An 18,539-nucleotide genomic window follows, 5' to 3' on the forward strand; every position below is an offset into this window, starting at 1 on the left:
CGTGTTGTAATTGATTATCTGGTGGCGATTGTGTCTTGCGACAGCGATATAGACGTTGTGGTGGCTGCCTCGGTCATGACGGAATTTGGACGCGAACATCTCGCGTTCAGTCCGACGCCTTTCCCTTTTGGGAAGCCTGCCCCTCCACTCTTTCCTTCCGCCTGGCTCTCGAGTCCTGGAACATGCTGCGAATGAATGAAGTGTGAAAATCGTTCAATTTGAGAAGAAGTCTAAAGGGTATCATGAAAGAAGAGAAACATCATAACGTCCTACCGTGTCCCTTGATCATTCTCCTTCCCTTTGCCATCCCCTGCACCGCTGGTCTTGCTACCACGGTACACCTCCGTGACACCTCGCTCATCTAGTGCTGCGGCGTCTCCGGGATTATCCTCTCTCCCTTACCATCCCTCTTCTTTTCCGGACTATCCAAATCCATCATATCAACATCGTCAGGCGTGATAACCTTTGACAGCGTAGGCAGGCCTTCAAGCATAGATCTTGACACTCCATTACCGTGTCCAGAGACTGGATTTGGACCATTCGGTCTAGCCGCAGACTGCTGTGTTGCAAAAGGAATGGCTCCCGTACTGCTGAAGATGGGAAGGTTGTTTTGAGGGTGTGTATAGGATGGGTTGAAGAAGTTGTGATTGTGTTGTGGCATGGCCTGTGTCTCGGTGCGTGGCATGGCAGGATATTGCGGTACCTGGACATTACTTTGTGGGTGATGTAATTCCGAGGGTTGCCGATCATCATTCAAAGTCTGTTGTGGTGCAGTAAATGCGAGGGTCGGTTGATCGGGCGTATTGGCCTGCGTTGGCGGCCCCATGTCGAGGTAAAGAGGTGAGTCGGTGTGGCCCATGGTCGAAGGCACGGTCATCGAAGCAGAGGCTGGTTGTCTGCGAGGCTGTTGCTCCGGGTTTGTCTCAGAAACAGCGTTTGGTTGTACCTCTGGTATGTCCACTATCTGACCATTCTGTTCGGCCGCTGGAGCCACAGGCTGAGCTGTTTGTGGAGGCTTTGACACCTCAGGCTTGATCATTCTTGCAGCCTTTACTTCCGCTCTGGCCTTCTCTTCTATCTCTCTCATCTTCCGATCATGCTCTTCTCGCGTCCCTACCTTCAGATGGATTCTCTTAATCCCAACTGGTCGGAGAGGTTCGATATGATTGACAGGAGGCTTGCTGAAGTCAATTGTGGGAGGCAGAGCGGTCGGCACAGAAGGCGCTGACGGGAAGCGTTTTGGCTCTGGACGCGACATGCGATTTTCCAGCTTAACAAATTGTTCTGCTTCTTGCTTGATAAATGGTTCTTGCTTCACAAACGTTTCCGGTTTGATGAAAGGCTCTTGCTTGATGACTGGTTCTGGAGGCGGAGTCGGCTTCAATGCCTTCCCACGTGCCTTCTTGGGACTCAGAGGTAGTTGCTGTGTACTTGGGACAGGAGGCACATCGTTAGCTTCGGGAGTCAAGCCGAACATGCTGCTGGTCCTTCTGGTCGTGCGTTTCGGTGGTTGAAGGTTCTCAGCAGCAGGTTGGACACTAGTCGATGCTGGCAGCTCCGAGATCGTCTGGCGCCTAGCCAGATCAACTGGGAGAAGCTTCATGGCCATATCAGCTTCAGTAGGCGGACTGACAGTTCCGGCACCCTTTGGTTTTCTAGTTCTCAGCTGTCTCCCTCCAGCCACTGGCTCGGCAGGTACAATAGCTGGCGCAGAAAGTCTGTCCTTCTTGACTCTTGGTGGAGCTAGGTCTTCAGGAGCATGACTTCTTGTTTGTCGGTCGGAAGGAATGATGAGTTTGCTGAGTTCATGTACGGCAACGATCCAATTCACCCCAGGAGGCTCTCTCGGACCAGAAGGTCTGGGCGACATTGGTCGCATTGTCCCTGAGATTGACCGCTGAAACTTGAGAGGGTCAACGACCTTTCCTGTGAACGATTGCGTGGGCGTAGCATATGTCGGCATGGCTGTTCGCTGAGTTCTGGCAGGGGCTGGAGGAGGAGGTGGCGTAACATGACTTTCCAAGGCCTGCAAATTTTTCACATCCCACCAGCTGGAGTCGTACTCCGGAGACCGATGCGCAGGTGTATTGGTAGGACTGGATGCGATATTCATGCTTTGCATAGCACTCGTGATATCATCGTCGGCTTGCTGTGCTGGTGAACCGTTCGAAGTCGCTGGGCTGGGATCCTGGCAGAGTCCAGAGATATGACTGAGTAAACCACTGCAGAGGGCTCGATCGCTATAGCCGCCTTCTAGTACAGATATGACGCGACCGTTGACTCCCGTACCTTCTTCTTGAGCCAACTTGACAACATCTTTTGCGAATCGAGCATAAAATTCGGTGGGTACGTTCACTGCATGTCTCTGCATGCCAGCGCCTTCCCATTGACTTGCGTCGAAACCAGCAGAAATAAAAATAGCAGCCTTTGGTGGTGCTTGCTTTGGCGAGTCTTTGATCATCTGAGTGTGTCTTTTCAGGAATGTGCGAGCCTTCTCCAGCAAGGTCAGATATTTTCCTTCGTACAGAGCCCAGAACTCATCCATGGTTCTCCAGGCTTCCAGATGAACGTTCCAGATAGATTGATTGTGGATGTTGTCGATGCAAAGACTGGCGTTCGTGACCTTATCTTTATCTCCCTCTTCGCAAGGATATGAGTTGATGTCGTGCATACTGTAATATCCAATCGCGGTCTTTTTGGTGAAAGAAGCGTTTTTCGGCATCCTGGCACTCTTCGCATTTCTGTCCCAAGTGATATCCTGAGAGCCATCGCCATGATGCAGGTCGATATCCAGGATTACGGCATGAGTAAGGCCATAAGTTTGAGCAGCATATTCTATGCCAATGTGAACATTGTTAATCCAACAGAAGCCAGAAGGAAAGTCTGATGAGCAGTGGTGACCAGGAGGACGAATTGCGACGAAAGCACGTCTCGGAGAGTTTGGAATGCTGGAGAAGATCGTGTCAACCGCCTCACAAACACCGCCAACAGCTCCTTGAAGCGCATTGAGAGATTCCGAGCAAAGGTACAAGTCGCCTTCGTGGAAAGGGTCTTTCTCCTTGGTTGCGCCTAGCACTTCTGGTCTGGCCAACTCCTTCATATGCAATGCCAGTCTCTCGCCTGCTACATTACACATGGTCTCCAATTCCTTCATCCACTCAGTTCCGTGCACAGCAGAAACAAATGGCGATGTCAGTGGCACTGCGCGAGAAGTCTTCTTGATCCTGAATGGAATGCGCGAATCTGGTTGCCTGTCTGGGTGTGGCGCATGTTGACCTCCTGAGTGCCTTGACCCAAGACGAACATATGCTGTGCAAATACCAAGAACAGCAGCAAGAACACGTTCCGGCCTTTCGACAATCATGCTCAGCATGCCCTTGGAAGTCTTTGGCCTAGAAAATCGATGACCATAGCACGCATCGTGCAGAATGACGGCGACCTGCGCAGAAGTTGTCTCTGATTCATGCAGAGCCAGTTCCTGTGCAAAGTGCGTTGATGCGACAGAAGCTGCAGTCAATGGCGGCGGCTCCTCAATCAACACATTCGAATAATGTGAAATTGTCGAGGAAGATCTATCGCCACGACGAGGCGAACCAGCAGGAGAGGTTTGGTTAGTCATGCTGCGCAAAGAAGACATTGACGATTTGCGCCTAGGAGGGGTTCCAGCTTGGCTCATTGAGCTGGAAGCTCTGCGCAAAGCAGATGGAGATTCGTATGCGCTCGGAGTTGTTGAACGAAAATTCGATGTCATCGGGCTCGACGCAACTCGCGATGCAGTCCTTTGACCAGCTGGAGAATTTGATCTTGCCAAAGATAGACGGTCAAGATTCCGTGACAGGGATGGACTTTGTTCTCGAGGGTGGGCTGGACCAGGGCTTGAACGGGGAAGTTGTTGTTCAGCCATTGTTTTGTTTAGACTTGGCGTTTCCGGACTTTTCGAATCAGAGTGGTAATCCTGTTGCGACAGGCATTTCTTGCATGTCGTTTGATGGTATCTGAATATTCCTGCATGTCATCAGAAAGCTTTGGAGTGGCATGTCCAGCCCCTGGAAAGCTTGCTGTCCACTCTTGCTCCCGCCGCCCGCTGACGTTGGCCCGGTCTGTCGTTCACAGCCGCGCGCTTGCACGTGATAGTCTTGGCCCATCTCATCAACTGTTTCGCTACAGATGCAACTGCTTGTTGCTTTCGCGACGGCATGCACTTCTGATGAAAAGACCCTGTTCAGAGAATTTGACGATGTGTTGTCACGGTATGATCAGAGTAGGTCCAAATCATACGGTAGGTCTACAACTCGGCCGCGGACGCTGCCATACTTCGAGTCAGTCTTGCATCCTTCGAGCTGCTGGGCCGCTATCGGATTAAAGTCAATCCGATCAAGACGACTTGTTGAGACATGGCATCTCAAGACTCATCGCCTTCTTTCCTTCTTCCGTTACTCTGCCTCGCTGTAGCGGACACCGTATAGACCCTTACAGTCATGGCTCCCAAGAAGCTCACCGAGCACCTCCTCGCTCACAGCCCAGATGCCTTCACCTCCGCAACCAGACACCCATGGCTCCGTCTCGCCGGCACATCACAACTCCCCACCGACTCCTTGCTAGCTTGGCTGACCCAAGACCGCCTGTACATCTTCTCATACATCCCCTTCATGGGCAACATGCTATCAAAAACCTCAATACCCACCACATCGTCACGTATCAAGTGCCTCGAATGGCGAGTCGCCGACTGCTTCATCAATGCTTTGACCAACGTCCGACGAGAGCTAGGCATGTTCGAAGACATCCTGGGTGAACACTTTGACTGGAAAGAAGGTGGAGAGACGGCGACCAAAGAGACGAGGGCATACCAAGACATGTTCGCTGGTGCGGGTGCGCCGAGCCAGAGCATTCTTGTCGGTATGACTGCGCTATGGGCGACCGAGAAGTGCTATCTTGAAGCTTGGAAGTATGCTCTGGGTTTCAAAGAAGAGGTACCAGAGGAAAAGAAGAGCCATGTGCTGCATACCACCCTCATACCCAACTGGACATGCGACGAGTTCGAAGAATTTGTGATCTGCATCGGCGACTTGCTGGACGAACTTGCAGACGACATACCTGAAGGCAGCAGAGAGTGGGTCAAGTGCGAGGAAGTATGGCAGCAAGTCTTATGGGCAGAGGAGAACTTCTGGCCCAAGGTATCTAACCCGTAGGTGCAGAGACACAGTATACCACATGCAACAAAATCTCAGATCTTTCACAAAACGATACCACACAGCAAGTTTCGCTCTAACACTTCAGGCGCGCTCTCCATTTCAACAGCTCAAACTGTCGTCTCGAAGCTCCATCTACTACAGCGAACACTTGTCGACCTGCCCGCTCTGTCATCCTCTCACCCTGACCCTACGCGCTACCGCACAGCGACGTCCTCGGATTCGTCGCAGAAGCTCCCCCTGAGTCACAACTCCCTCAAACACACTCTACCACCTCCCCCACCCACCTACCTTCATATACCAGAAATTACTTGCCTCTCACAACAAAAGCCGTGGTGGTGTAGTGGTAGCATACCTGGTGTTAAGTTTGGGCACGTGAGCATTCCTTTCCATACAAGCGTGGTCCCGATGAACACAGGTGGTCGCAGGTTCGAATCCTGCCCATGGTGATTCCTTTTTTGTTCAATCTTTGCAATCCAAAATTTCGACATGTGATTATTTGAAGTAGCTTTGAGGAAGTCGCTTTCAGTGGACATACCTGTTAGTTTTTTTGTTGAAGGCGATCTTGCATTTCGATGGATCTGGAAGCTTTTTTTGGGCTGAGGATGAGATGTACATTTATTTTCTTTTACCCATCTTGACTTTTCACAGGCTTCCTTTTATTCTTAGCAAAGATCGTGGCTAGCTTAGATGCGGCTTGAAGTTGGTGTGGAAGCTTTGTAGCCATCCAAACTTTGTCTGTTGTAGAGCGAGCATCTCTGCTTGGAACGATGGACTCCAGATTTGAATCACAGCTGGCGATGATCCAGTCAACACCGACGTCTTTGCCCCCGCCGTAAGTGATGACTGGACGGCCATAAGGCATTTGATTGTTCTGGTGATCGGTCTTTGCTGCCCATCGCAACTGGCCAGACCAATGCGGCCATCTACTCAGCGTCTCCCGGAACGAGAGCTCCAGACTGCGAAACAGCTCTGGATCACGATCATCTGCAAAGTGCTCGGCGTCAAAGAACCAGATGGCTGAGCATGGAGTGAATCTTGCAACTGAAGCATCGAGTATCGATAACGCGGTCGTGATCGTCTCGCTTGGAGGGGCAGTGGGAGATATTCGATGTGGGAGATATTCGATGTCGACTTTTGATCCCAATCACTGGACTTGAGATCTTGTCGGCCATGACAGGATGCTGTAGGAGTGATGTCCAGCTTCATGATGCTAGAAAGGAAGCAAAGATCGTGGAAACAATATCGAACTTGATACGTCCCGACTTGCGTCGTGGGTCCTTTTTGATTGCAGCACGACTGCCGCATGGTTGTCCCAGTCTGCTAAACTCGCATCTCGACTCCGCGCTAAAATGCGGTGTCTCGATTAGGAAACTTGGAAAACTATGAGACTTACCTTTGCAAGCAAATGAATGATAGCGTACTAGCATGATAGAAAGTCCTTACTTTTGGTTTCACCCAATAATGTCAGATGAGGAGGGTGCCAAAAAGAGGCGAGGATGTGCAAAATCACAGCCAGGGTCATGCTCACATTCACCCAAGATTTACTCCACCAAGAACAGATGATTCCAAGGCTATACCACGAACAAAAGAAGAGATGCCCCCTAACGGAGTCGAACCGGTGACCTCGGCATTACTAGTGCCGCGCTCTACCAACTGAGCTAAAGGGGCGATGTTATACAGGCAAGAGAAAGAAGTGTACAAGTTCTGAAGCAGGGGGAGCAATTTCGGTCTGGCAGATGCACGGACGTTGAGGCGTTTGGCGGTCGAGCGCAGATGTTGAATGAGCGACGAGACGAGATGGCAGAGGGCCAGAGCCAGAAATAAAGCACAACGCAGAGACTGGAGAGTGACTCGAGAAGAGAAAGAGAACAAAGGCAGAAAAGCGGTTGACGAGAAAAAGCAAGAAGTCAAGTCAAACATGCTGATCGAGGGACGGCCTTGCTTGGCATTGCACCTCGGAGGTCGGCGTTTGCGGGCGCGCTAAAGTATCCGCAGACCGCCTTCCTGGCAAAATGGATGAAAGTCTGGAGGCGACGAACTTTTCTACGAAGAAGCGGAGCAGGAATTCGGTCGGTTCTCGCAACACAAATCAACAACACCCAAATACCGCCAAAATGAAGACGACGTGGAAGGATATCGCCCCGGTGCCGACGTCGCAGGAGTTCCTGGACATTGTCCTGAGCAGAACTCAGAGAAGACTGCCGACTCAGATCAGAGCAGGTTTCAAGATTTCGAGAATCAGAGGTGGGTACTTTTTCTTGCAGTTGAAAAGAGGAGGAATCTGCTTGTGAGGAGCGAGCGACTACGCAAGACCGGCGCAACACGACTGGAGCGAAGGAAATAGATGCAGAAATGAAGAAAGGGACAACAAGAACAGGCGCTGACAAGACCTCACAGCTTTCTACATGCGCAAGATCAAGTTCACCTGTGAAACGTTTGCCGAGAAGATTCAAGCCGTCCTCGATGGATTTCCCCGTCTCGCCGACATCCACCCTTTCCACAAGGATCTGCTCAACACCCTCTACGATGCAGACCACTTCCGCATCGCCCTCGGCCAGCTTTCCACAGCCAAGCACTTGATCGAGACAGTAGCCCGCGACTATGTCCGTCTCGTCAAGTACGGTCAGTCGCTCTTCCAGTGCAAGCAGCTCAAGCGCGCCGCCCTCGGTCGCATGGCCACTATCTGCAAGCGCCTGAAGGACCCGCTCCTCTACCTCGAGCAGGTTCGCCAGCATTTGGGCCGTCTGCCCTCCATCGACCCCAACACCCGTACACTCCTCATCTGCGGTTACCCCAACGTTGGAAAGTCGAGTTTCCTCAAGAACATCTCCCGCGCCGATGTCGACGTTCAGCCCTACGCTTTCACCACAAAGAGTTTGTTCGTCGGTCACTTCGACTACAAGATGTTGAGATTCCAGGCCATCGACACTCCCGGTATTTTGGACCACCCTCTGGAGGAGATGAACACCATTGAAATGCAGTCGATCACTGCTATTGCCCACTTGCGCTCTGCCATCCTCTACTTCATGGATTTGTCCGAGCAGTGTGGTTACTCAGTCCAGGCCCAGATGCAGCTCTTCCAGTCCATCAAGCCTCTTTTCGCCAACAAGCTCGTTTTCGTTGTCATCAACAAGATCGACGCCATGCGCCCCGAAGACCTCGACGCCGAAACCCAGCAACAACTGGCCGACCTTTGCAAGTCCGACAACGTTGAGATGCTCCAGCTTTCTTGCACAACCACCGAGGGCCTCATGAACGTCCGTAACGCCGCTTGCGACCGTCTCCTTGCCGAGCGTAACGCTCAGAAGCTCAAGGCCGGTACCAACGCCTCTGGTGAGGTCACTGGCCGTCTCAATGATGTTCTCCGCCGTATCCACGTTGCCCAGCCCATGGGTGGTGTCGTTCGCGAGACCTTCGTCCCCGACGTTGTCAAGACCAGAGTCAAGTACGACAAAGAGGACCCCAACCGTATCACCCTCATGCGCGATATCGAAGAGGAGAATGGTGGCGCCGGTGTCTTCAACATCAACCTCAAGGAGAAATGGATGCTCGAGAACCCCGACTGGCGCGAGGACAAGATGCCCGAATTCCTCGACGGAAAGAACGTTTACGACTTCGTCGATCCCGAAATCGAAGGCAAGCTCGCTGCTTTGGAAGAGGAGGAAGCCCGTCTCGAGGCAGAGGGATACTACGACAAATCAGAGGACGAGGTTGAGGAGGCCGACGAGGCAGACATCAAATACAAGGCCGAGCTCATCCGTGAAAAGCGCCAACTCATCCGCAACGAGGCCAAGGCACGCAAGTCGCTCAAGAACCGCGCTGTTATTCCCCGTAGCAAGAAGGCCGTTCAACTCGAGAAGATGGAGAGAGGCCTCGAGGCTCTCGGTCACGACGCCACATCAATCACCGAGCGTGCTCGCGCTCGTTCGCAATCTCGTCCTCGTGGTCGCAGCGAGGCTGTCGACGGCGATGCCGATATGATGGATGTCGACGGCGGCGATGCACCCGCCAAGCACCGCAACAGCATCTCTCGCGCCATGTCACGCACTCGTAGTGTCAGTCGCATGAACAGACGTGAGGATGGTGTTACCAACGAGGTTGCACGTAGCAAGGCCGAGCGTCTGCACAAGTTGGGTCAACAGAAGATGAATCGCAACGCCAGACAGGGAGAGGGTGATCGTCACACAACCGCCTCTTTGGCCAAATGGCTCACTGCTGGTAAGCGTGGTAACGGCAGCACCAGAAGCAGGTAGATGGGTGTTCACATTTCTGCATTTTCTTGGAATCATGGTCATATCGTATTCATGTTGTCTGGCGTTGGGGGAGTAGAAAGGATGGGCAAATATTCTGTTACGGTTTCCAATCCAGATCACCAAGCGAATAGTCTGGTAGAAAAAATTTCATGTCTTCTTTTCACTCAAAGTGAGTTTGACTCTTTCTTCCTGTGCGCTCGAATCACTCATGTTCAGCTGTTGCAACGTACGTCGGATGTCAAATCTTGATCGAGGAGAAGTTGTCAAACGAGTCTCTTCGACGGCTGACTTGACGAATTCCAGAGGTAACAAGCATTGTGATGAGTGCATAGCTTTGACTTGGTTGTAAGAGGCAGGTGCGACTTCGGATCGTAAGTCGGGGGTTTCTTTATCGATGTCGCTCCTTCTCATCTTGTAGACGCTCCATCAATCTTCCTCGCGAAGCTTCTTACCACCGACCATACAACAACATCTTGCGTCCACACTCTTCGTCCATCAACAGCACCAATATCCTGTATCAAGATGAATGATCCTCCAGCACTCTCAGAGGAGCAGAGCGCTTGTGATCCCGCCGGCGAAGAACCAGGACCTCCTGGAACTGAGGTAAGAGCTTCATCGCTTGATCGTGTCGCCTGAATCTGACGAATTCTCTAGCAGTACATCAGCAACCCTTTGGTAGATGCACTACAAGAGTATTGGAAAGAGCAAAATCTCTACAACAACGCCTTGAACGAAACTGCAGCGAATTACAACGAGGGTGTGTGGGACGACTACCTAGACCACATAGAGGAGACAAAGCCAGATCTGCAGACAATCAACCTCGACACCATCACTCTAAGTGGCATCCAGGATGTTTTGCTTGCAATCCAGTTGGAGAACGAAGCCGAAGCGAGCCTCTTCAAGCTCCGCTGTTCGATGAGAAAGGTTCTGAAACACCAGGATAGGATGATCATATTGGCCAGAAGGATTGTTGAGGACTACGGCCCTGAACTGGAGGAGAACAACAGTGTGTCCGAAGTCAAGGATTTCATTGACACTGTGAAGCTGGTCCAGGAGCAGTCTGTGCTAATGATACATCAACACCGAGTCCTTATCAATGGACGAGTGGCGGCACCTCTGGACGAGGAAGAAGACTGATGTATGGCACCAAGTCTCCTTCGAGAGAGAGATCAGGTCGAGTCCACACAGGCGCCGATGCACACTTTCGGAGTACGACAAGAAGGTTCCGGATCGTTTGTTTAGATCCACGTTCCGTTTGCTTTGCTCGGCATTTATTATAAAATCAACAGCGGTTCTGCAATGGTCCACCATTTTTTGTTGTTGCCCTTATCACATCTGTGCACACATCTCTTTAGAGCTTCATCATGAGCCACGACCAATTCATCCTGGAGATGAACCCCTCGCCTCTTGAAGAGCAGGACGCGGACCTTCCTGTCGAGGTAGAACTGACCCCTCCCAAATGTCCTACCCATATTGACCCCTCTCCCAGGCATCAAGCGAAACTCTCCAGACTGCACTCATGGATTATCAAGAGCTTGCTCTCAACTTCTGTCAGTGTGCTAAGGACGTCAATACCGCCTTGGGTGGCGGCAATCCAGCCCGCATCGCAATCAGACAGTTCGAGGAAAACACAAACATCGACCTCAAGATAATCGACCTAGCCAAGCACGATAATCTCGACCAGTACATTCAGTGGATGGCCCTTGACAAGGCATACCGGGAGGAGAATGCCAACGAGAACAAACACGTGCGCGCTCTGATCAGCGTAGTGGATGAGATGATCAGAGCCGAGAAGCGTATCAGAGAAGTCTTTCCTGATGAGCTGCTGCAGAAGGCTGGATCTGAGATGGTCGAGGAGTTTGAGCAGAACACGAAGGAGGTGGCCGAATGCAAGGCTAACTTCATGAAGGCCTGCAACGATATCATCTATCGCAAGCTATGAACAGCAGAGTTTCATGCCTGTCCCTCCGCGACGGATTCCGAGATTGAGGCGACCGATGCAATGAAGGAGTGAACGTCATTGTTGACTAGGTCCAGTTGAGATTCGTGGGTGGTAGAGCTCTCACTGGTGAAGGAGCTCAAGCGCTGTCGCCTTGCGTACTTCGAGGGACCGTACACGAATACCGTAGCTGCTCTCAATCACATCTTTCTTTCACTTTTTGGCTTCCGTCCTCATAACTATTTTGGTGGCGTTTCATTTTCGCAGTATCACTCTTCTCTTCTTAAACACTATTTTCCCACCTTCTCTCTCTCTCTTCCTCCAACCAACTGACCATCCGAAAGACTCTGCCACTTCTTTCTACATCAGTCTCGACAGCCTTTCTTTCATCATCATCATTAACCACCATGGACAAACACGTGGAGCCCGAACAGACTGCCGATGCCGACAAAGGCGATACCCTAGTCCTCGAAAAAGTCAGTGTTATCTCTACCATGGATGACTCGTTACTGATGGCGCATCTCAGGACAATGCTAGGAAGGCCGCTTTCGAGGCCTTGTTCACGACCTTCCAGACAGGGTTCCAAGAACAGAAGCGGTTGGAACCTGCCCACCGAACTGCTGTATTGTCCTTGCAGCATGCACATCATGAAGCGATCCGGTATCAGGCCATCACTCGATTGAATCTTCAGACAATCGACTTGGACAACAACCCCTCCCTGGATCAATACTCTCACTTCTTGAGGCTTGAGGTTGAGAGCATCAAGCGTCGATCCGAAATGAACAGGGGCTTGAGAAAGATCATCACTCTCGCAGACGAGATGGTTGCAATAGAGAAGAAGATCAGAACAGAATATGGAGCAGAGTTGGACCAGCTAAGTACTAAGGTCAGGCAGTTGTTCGATGAAATGACAGCATTGGTCAGAAAGCGTCTGGCTATGATCAAGGATCAGTGCTCTAAGGTCATGGCGAATGCAAGAAGATGAGCCCTGCAGTGCAAGGACACACCCGACTTGCTCTTTCACTTATGGTTTCCGGCGGTCATCCTTCACTGGCTTTCACGCGTCATCAAGTTCTTCCCCACTTCTTATTTAGAGATGTCCTCTTCTTTCACCCTCTCTTGAATTATCAAACACACTCTTCTGTTCCTTTTTTTCTTTCGTCAACACAAACTTCAGTGCGGCAATCATTATGGAGACAAGCGCGCAACAAGATAACATGATCAAAGACACCACAGACTCAGACGTGACGGACAAAGCCACTACAAAGAAAGTCAACATGACAGAAGAGACCACTGCCAAGATCACAAATGACGGCACTTTGACCGTCGACAAGGTAGGTGTCGCGTCATTGTGGGTACGATGTATCACTAATACCGACTTCCAGGAGAAACTGGCCCATGATGCTTTCAAAACTCTGCTTAATACCCTTAAGCAAAAGTCCAGATTACACAAAGAGCGGTGCCCAGCCTTGGTAGCTGCCTTGACAGCAAGGAAAGCCGCATGGCTAGCAGTCGAACAGCATAAGCTCGTCGCCCGTTTGGATCTCCAAGTCATCGACCTCGACAGACTGCAATCGCTTGACGATCATACCAGGTTCATGGCTCTCGACACGACCTTCATCAAACGTAGAACAGAGTTCCACGTCCTCATGAGAGGGGAAGTTGAACTCCTTGATGAGATGATCAAACTTCAGATGGTAATCCGAAGAGACCATTCCGATCGACTGGAGCAGCTAGATGCTAGAGTGAAGGAGGAATTCGAAAGCAATGAAGCGTACTTCCTGAGCTTCCAAAGACGTATGTCCAGGGCCATAAGAATAATGATGACAGAAAAGAGATACCATTAAGCTCTGGGGAAAGAGGATGGCAACGAGGAACATGAACAGTCTTACCAAAGGGCAGTAACAAGGCGACAAAGGCGACAGCCGTCTATAATGGTAGACAGACGCACACACATCAATTTGCGGCTTGCTCGGCTCGTCTATACCAGCATGAGATACTCTTTCATCCATGTCAATCGTTTCTCCTTCCCTCGAAGACATATCGTGCCACAGACAGACACTGCCAAGTAGAGTGTTCCAGAATGTGCTTTGCCATCGCTTATCTGTCAGTCAGAGAGCCAGAGGCAGACTATAAATCAGCATCACACCTCAACATAACCGTTCTTCTTCTCACACATCTCCATTCAAGCTCCCAATTCTCAGGAAATCCACCATGACAGACCCACCTGTCTACAATCTTGACGACTCTGACGATGCCTCCACAATGGCTCGTCCAACACTACCGCTTCCCAAGCATTACACCCTTATTAACCGCTTCACCCAGACCATGGTCTCCGACTCTCCCCAAAATAACATTGAACCATTCGCAGCAACCTTCGACGATCCTCTAGTCGAATTGAATGAAATGTTGACTGATGCTTTGAACCAATGTCAAGAGATGCTCGACAACTTACCCCGGATCAAAAAAGATCTCCTCGAGATTAACCGCAACTACAAAGCCAACACCACCAAGGTTAGTACACCTTCCCCTAACCAAGTCAAAAGTTCCCCTGATCTCATACTTTTCTATAACTCGCAGAGAGCAAGTACCATGAGGGAATTTAAGGAAGGTCGCGACCAAAGCTGCAGAACTGATTGCGGATATGAAGGGTTGAGTGAAACGGCAAGCTGAATGGAGGCGTGAGGAGCAGGATAAGCGCTGGTTAGAGGAGATTGTGATGTTTGAGAGGGCTATGATAATGCAGAAGAGGATCGTGGAGCTGATTATTGAGGGAGCTGAGAAGAAGGCTCGGGCTGGATGATACAGCTTTGGACTTGGAGTTTGGGGGATGCAAAAGGAGGGGTTTGGGTTTGTTTGAAAGGGGTCGTGGCTTGCATTTGTCGAGCTCATCGCTTTAATGACGGTAAAATTGCGTAGTCGTATTTGGGAAGAACGCATTGTTCAAAGAGAGTACGTTTGGCTCCTTCCTTCTTTGGTCATTGATCAAATCCGCTTGTGTTTCTCGCACCTTTGCAGGTACTATTGATAGAGAGGCCGCCATTCAGGGAGCCACCATACCTCTCATAGCATTCTAAAGCATCTTGACAGTATGCTAATGAGATTAGCACATATATTAGAAGATGCCTACCTTCCTCGCGACAAAGATACATATTCAGTGCTAGCATTGATTCGGCATGACCAGGATGCTAGATTCAGTTTGCTTTTCCGATTGTCCGACCTGTTTGCTGTTCTTCTTTGTTCTTTGTTCTCTAAATCTTCAGGGATGCTTCCATTGTTCTTCTGGACAAAGGTGGATATGAATTTATTTTCTGTGGACGTCGGTATTGACGAGGTTTTCTTTGTTACGTTCGCTTTCGGTCTTGGTTCGTCGAACCTTTGAAGACGATCCTTTCAGCGAAAACAGCCTTGGTACCAGTGTTAGTCCAGCAGAGTGGATACGGTCACTAGTCAGAGCCTGCTGCTACTAGAGTACCACACTCGTTGTTCCTCAACTGCTCCTTGATCGATACCTTGTCTGGAAGCAGACTCATCATCTTCGAGGGGTGTTTATCCGCACTCGGAGAAGTGCTTATATCACATCGTGACGAGAGCGACACCACGTTCGAGAGATCGACATCATCACAGAGGATAGATGATAGTCCGTAGGATTGTACTACAGCATCATCGTCAAGCGATACTCCGCCTCAAAGATGGCATCTCCTCAAAGAGAATCGTGTAGCGACCGGAAGATGATATCACCGCCAGTACATGTCAGTATCATTTGATCAGAACTAGGAGTGGCTGGATATCGAATCTGATATAGGTTGGACATGGACATGACCCTACATCCGATCCGACCAACTGAATCTCCATCGACGGCGTCACCCGCAACGACGACATCATTCTACTTGACGACATCTTTCGGATCAGCGCGATCATCCTCGAGATCACGATATCGTTGTCGAGGACGGAGTGTTCGTCATGGCTATGTCTTCGCAGTTCCGAACAATCCTGGACAATTCCTCCTCCCTGGAGCTCTTACGCCCCTGTTTCGTCGAATGTCTAATCGACGTATTATTGCTCTCTAGCATAGCTATCCAACGCCAACTGCCTTTATCTGTATCTCCCGCCTTGGCTATCTTTGTTGTTGGATTTTGGCGACGCGACGCGACTTTTGAGTCCAGCTGGGAATTTTTGGCTTCTTTTCGGCCATGTCCGACATCACTCTCTCTGCAAAACATAACATGGCAGACAACATGGTCTCACTGGTAGCACCTGCCGCCCCTTCGACGACCTTTGTCGCCCCTTCGACGACCTTTGCCGCCCTGACATTGTCGACACCTCCCGAGTCCCCGACTTCATCAGCTTCGTCCTCCGCGAAACCCTCAACATTGTCAACTTCTTCGAGACTTTCGACACACTCGACAACGAGAGAAGTCAACTCCGAGGTATGAGGTGGCTGTTACGAGACGAGAAGTGGCACTACTGACATCAACAGTCCTTCGAACCCGTCGAAGATCGCCTCACTCAGCCTTCAGAGCCCCCCAAGACTCCAGAGATCATGCATCTCGAAGCACAGCTTGATGAGAAACTCTACGATCTTAATGTGGAAGAAGCAAACCTGAACGGCAATACTGAGTCGTGGCTGCGCCTTGCTCGCATGCACCAAGAACTGAAAAAAGAGTTCCCCAACATCAATGAACCTATTGATCTCTCTTCGCCAGAGGCACAGATGCTCATCGATTGCGCCACTCTGATGGTCAAGAATGATCTGGCTACATTGCAAATGCAGGTTGCCATGAAGGAAAACTACAAACAGATCAGGAAGATGATGGTCGAGGCTCAAGCTATCCTCGATCAGCTTGTTGCAATCAACCCAGCTGACAGAAAGTACGAAGAGATTGGAAACACACTCAAGATAAAGAGTGGTCCTGGCAGGGGCTGGGAGGGCTTCATCAAGAGAATGGCCATCGTCATTCACTACACAGGAACTTGATCGATTTCAGTCGTCCGTCAATTTGGTTGTTGGTTCACCCTCACTCAGGATTTTTCCTATTGTACATTAACAAGCCCATTCTCCATTTTCATCCGCGTTGTACTCTCCTCTTCCCCCGTCAATCAAACTTTACTCTTTTCCACGTCTTCATAACATACATGCCGTCCTGGGATCGTCATACTTGACATCCTGATACGCAGCCAATCATCACGACATACACGCATCACGGTCTCACTCTGCACGATCTACAATCACCACAATTTACATCCATCACGATGGCTGTCTCAAGCCGACACATCAACGCCTTTCCAAGCAGCGCCACTACAAGTCAACAAGACGATCCTCAGATTATAACCTTCCCCACCCGGCCCGCCATATTGCCAGACGGTGTTGATGTCTCCAACGACGTCTCCAAGCCTTACGTCACTACCGAACAAGAAGATCACATGAACATCGTCTTCCCCGAAAAGCTCAGTAGTCTGCAAGAACCCGTTCCTACCGACGACCGTACCGTTCACAAAGTCGAGAATGAGGCTGCCAACATCATGGATGCGTCCTCCAGCGCGCCGATCGCAGTGCAAGAAGATAACAAAGTTATCAGCTCAATCTCTAGAGTCATCCCAGCCTCTCAAGAGCAAGGCAGCCCCGGGGAGCAGCTTGCTGATCAACCTTCGGACGAGTTCGCCCTGCAAGAAGACGTCGAATTGACCAACTCACCGTCCGAACTCATCGCAACATCTGATGAATTCGATATCCAACAACAAGATCTCGTCATCCAGCGTATCGACCAGCTTAAGTCTAGGAACAAAAACGCCATTGCTGAGATTGCGCGCGTCCAGACTGAAGTCAATAGGCACCTGGTCGAATGCCAGGACCACTACCTCCAGCTCACTCAGTGGCGTTTCGTCTACGGTCCCGCAATCTCGGTCATCACCATTGGTCATAACAACACTATCAGCGCCTACGAGACCCAGAAGATTGCTCTTGCCTCGAAATTGGTCGAGCACGACATCAAGAGGATCGGATCACTCAGCGCCTTCTATCGCACTCAAAAGCAGTACTTCAGGTTGCTTGAGGTCATGAAGAAGACGGAAGGTGAAATCCAGGAGGCAAGCGGAGAGGCAAGTCGCGAAGTTATGGATTCGAAAGAAAGAGTCGAGATGCTTGAGCAGTCCAGAGTTCAGATGACCGAGACTTGGCTCGAGTGGTTGGAAGAGCTTGCTTGAAAGCATTGGGGTCCTTTTGATGCCGCTCCCGGGTTGTGACGCAGTCCAGCAAAAGTTTCTGGCAGTTCGATGGCTCCATTCGTGCGGCTACTGCAAGTCGATGGGGCGTTCAGGTTGATCTTTCACGCCGGCTCAGCAACTCCACAGAGTCACAGATTTCCCTTCTATTTTCATTTCCATTTACATTGCACCTGCGTCATCTTTGGATGCTATTTTTTTCTTATTCACACAAATACTCGAGAGGTGTCATCCGCGACTTCCTTCCCGCTGGATCATGTTTCTAGCCCTTTGCACCTGCCCATCTTCTTCCAGAATTTTACCCCTCATCGCTCATTTCCCAATTCTCTTCTGCAGTAATCTAGATATATTCCCTTCCAATGCACTGATCCGCTCGTCTCCCGTCTTTGAGCCCCAAAGTCGAACATGACTTCGTCCGCCGACAACAGCGTGGTACCTGCGGTAATCGCCGAAGATGCCGCCATGGATTTTGACAGCGTTCAAGCAAGGAGTTTAGATTTCGAGCAATCCCAAGCAGTATGTGCGTATCTTTCTGAAAGTCAACGCCGCTGACTATCTGTCAGACCCAAGGCAAGTTTTATGTTGCCGGTTGATCCTCGCTTGAAGAGCTCCTCAACCTTGAAGAGGAGCTTCGCAGGCGTTGCATTCCGAAACATGATGAGCGAACCACCCCGGCTTGCGATACCGCTATCCCGTCGCCTGAGAAGCTCTCCAGCCGTCGATAGGAGCTTCTTGCTCGTTTCCGAAGATACTACGAGAGTTTGTCTTCGAATCGGGAACTCTTGCGACTGTTTGACCGATCAAACAAGGAACTGGTATTGCTGACTTCTCAAGCTCCCCCAGCGTGGAATATCATCAATTTGGACGTACAGCCATCGATTAGTCTGGAGTACACCACCAAAATGCTGAAGACAGAGCCGAAAGTTTATGACT

At 50.5% G+C, this 18,539-nt stretch overlaps 10 protein-coding genes across 10 annotated transcripts; 8 read left to right on the forward strand and 2 right to left on the reverse strand.

Annotated features, from left to right (window-relative positions):
• Positions 1–1,648: 1,648 nt before the first annotated feature.
• Positions 1,649–3,619, reverse strand: M438DRAFT_278917 (Arginase/deacetylase; the record flags this gene model as incomplete). The annotated part of the gene is made up of 1 exon (XM_029901042.1): positions 1,649–3,619. A coding segment is annotated over one exon (1,971 nt), but the record flags the coding sequence as incomplete, so codon positions are not given.
• An 859-nt stretch (positions 3,620–4,478) lies between these two features.
• Positions 4,479–5,189, forward strand: M438DRAFT_337629 (heme oxygenase-like protein; the record flags this gene model as incomplete). Its single annotated transcript, XM_029904017.1, has 1 exon — positions 4,479–5,189. The coding sequence occupies one exon, from the start codon at positions 4,479–4,481 to the stop codon at positions 5,187–5,189; it is 711 nt and encodes a 236-aa protein (XP_029757838.1).
• A 628-nt stretch (positions 5,190–5,817) lies between these two features.
• On the reverse strand, positions 5,818–6,619 carry M438DRAFT_357614 (uncharacterized protein; the record flags this gene model as incomplete). Its single annotated transcript, XM_029907185.1, has 2 exons — positions 5,818–6,323; positions 6,586–6,619. 2 exons carry the CDS (start codon positions 6,617–6,619, stop codon positions 5,818–5,820), a joined length of 540 nt encoding a protein of 179 aa, XP_029757839.1.
• A 687-nt stretch (positions 6,620–7,306) lies between these two features.
• M438DRAFT_301826 (P-loop containing nucleoside triphosphate hydrolase protein) lies at positions 7,307–9,582 on the forward strand (the record flags this gene model as incomplete). The annotated part of the gene is made up of 2 exons (XM_029902109.1): positions 7,307–7,436; positions 7,590–9,582. The coding sequence occupies 2 exons, from the start codon at positions 7,307–7,309 to the stop codon at positions 9,443–9,445; spliced, it is 1,986 nt and encodes a 661-aa protein (XP_029757840.1). The 3' UTR covers positions 9,446–9,582.
• Positions 9,583–9,967: 385 nt separating this feature from the next.
• On the forward strand, positions 9,968–10,613 carry M438DRAFT_367557 (uncharacterized protein; the record flags this gene model as incomplete). Its single annotated transcript, XM_029907966.1, has 2 exons — positions 9,968–10,048; positions 10,100–10,613. The coding sequence occupies 2 exons, from the start codon at positions 9,968–9,970 to the stop codon at positions 10,580–10,582; spliced, it is 564 nt and encodes a 187-aa protein (XP_029757841.1). The 3' UTR covers positions 10,583–10,613.
• A 196-nt stretch (positions 10,614–10,809) lies between these two features.
• M438DRAFT_367558 (uncharacterized protein) lies at positions 10,810–11,669 on the forward strand (the record flags this gene model as incomplete). Its single annotated transcript, XM_029907967.1, has 2 exons — positions 10,810–10,884; positions 10,935–11,669. 2 exons carry the CDS (start codon positions 10,810–10,812, stop codon positions 11,385–11,387), a joined length of 528 nt encoding a protein of 175 aa, XP_029757842.1. The 3' UTR covers positions 11,388–11,669.
• A 122-nt stretch (positions 11,670–11,791) lies between these two features.
• Positions 11,792–12,439, forward strand: M438DRAFT_367559 (uncharacterized protein; the record flags this gene model as incomplete). Its single annotated transcript, XM_029907968.1, has 2 exons — positions 11,792–11,860; positions 11,911–12,439. The coding sequence occupies 2 exons, from the start codon at positions 11,792–11,794 to the stop codon at positions 12,367–12,369; spliced, it is 528 nt and encodes a 175-aa protein (XP_029757843.1). The 3' UTR covers positions 12,370–12,439.
• A 135-nt stretch (positions 12,440–12,574) lies between these two features.
• On the forward strand, positions 12,575–13,231 carry M438DRAFT_337634 (uncharacterized protein; the record flags this gene model as incomplete). Its single annotated transcript, XM_029904018.1, has 2 exons — positions 12,575–12,718; positions 12,770–13,231. The coding sequence occupies 2 exons, from the start codon at positions 12,575–12,577 to the stop codon at positions 13,229–13,231; spliced, it is 606 nt and encodes a 201-aa protein (XP_029757844.1).
• Positions 13,232–15,921: 2,690 nt separating this feature from the next.
• M438DRAFT_278935 (uncharacterized protein) lies at positions 15,922–16,362 on the forward strand (the record flags this gene model as incomplete). Its single annotated transcript, XM_029901044.1, has 1 exon — positions 15,922–16,362. A coding segment is annotated over one exon (441 nt), but the record flags the coding sequence as incomplete, so codon positions are not given.
• Positions 16,363–16,637: 275 nt separating this feature from the next.
• On the forward strand, positions 16,638–17,796 carry M438DRAFT_383000 (uncharacterized protein; the record flags this gene model as incomplete). The annotated part of the gene is made up of 1 exon (XM_029908929.1): positions 16,638–17,796. The coding sequence occupies one exon, from the start codon at positions 16,638–16,640 to the stop codon at positions 17,586–17,588; it is 951 nt and encodes a 316-aa protein (XP_029757846.1). The 3' UTR covers positions 17,589–17,796.
• Between the last annotated feature and the right edge of the window lie 743 nt (positions 17,797–18,539).

This window comes from Aureobasidium pullulans (genome assembly GCF_000721785.1).
Source record: "Aureobasidium pullulans EXF-150 unplaced genomic scaffold scaffold_17, whole genome shotgun sequence".
Classification (NCBI taxonomy): Eukaryota; Fungi; Ascomycota; class Dothideomycetes; order Dothideales; family Saccotheciaceae; genus Aureobasidium; species Aureobasidium pullulans.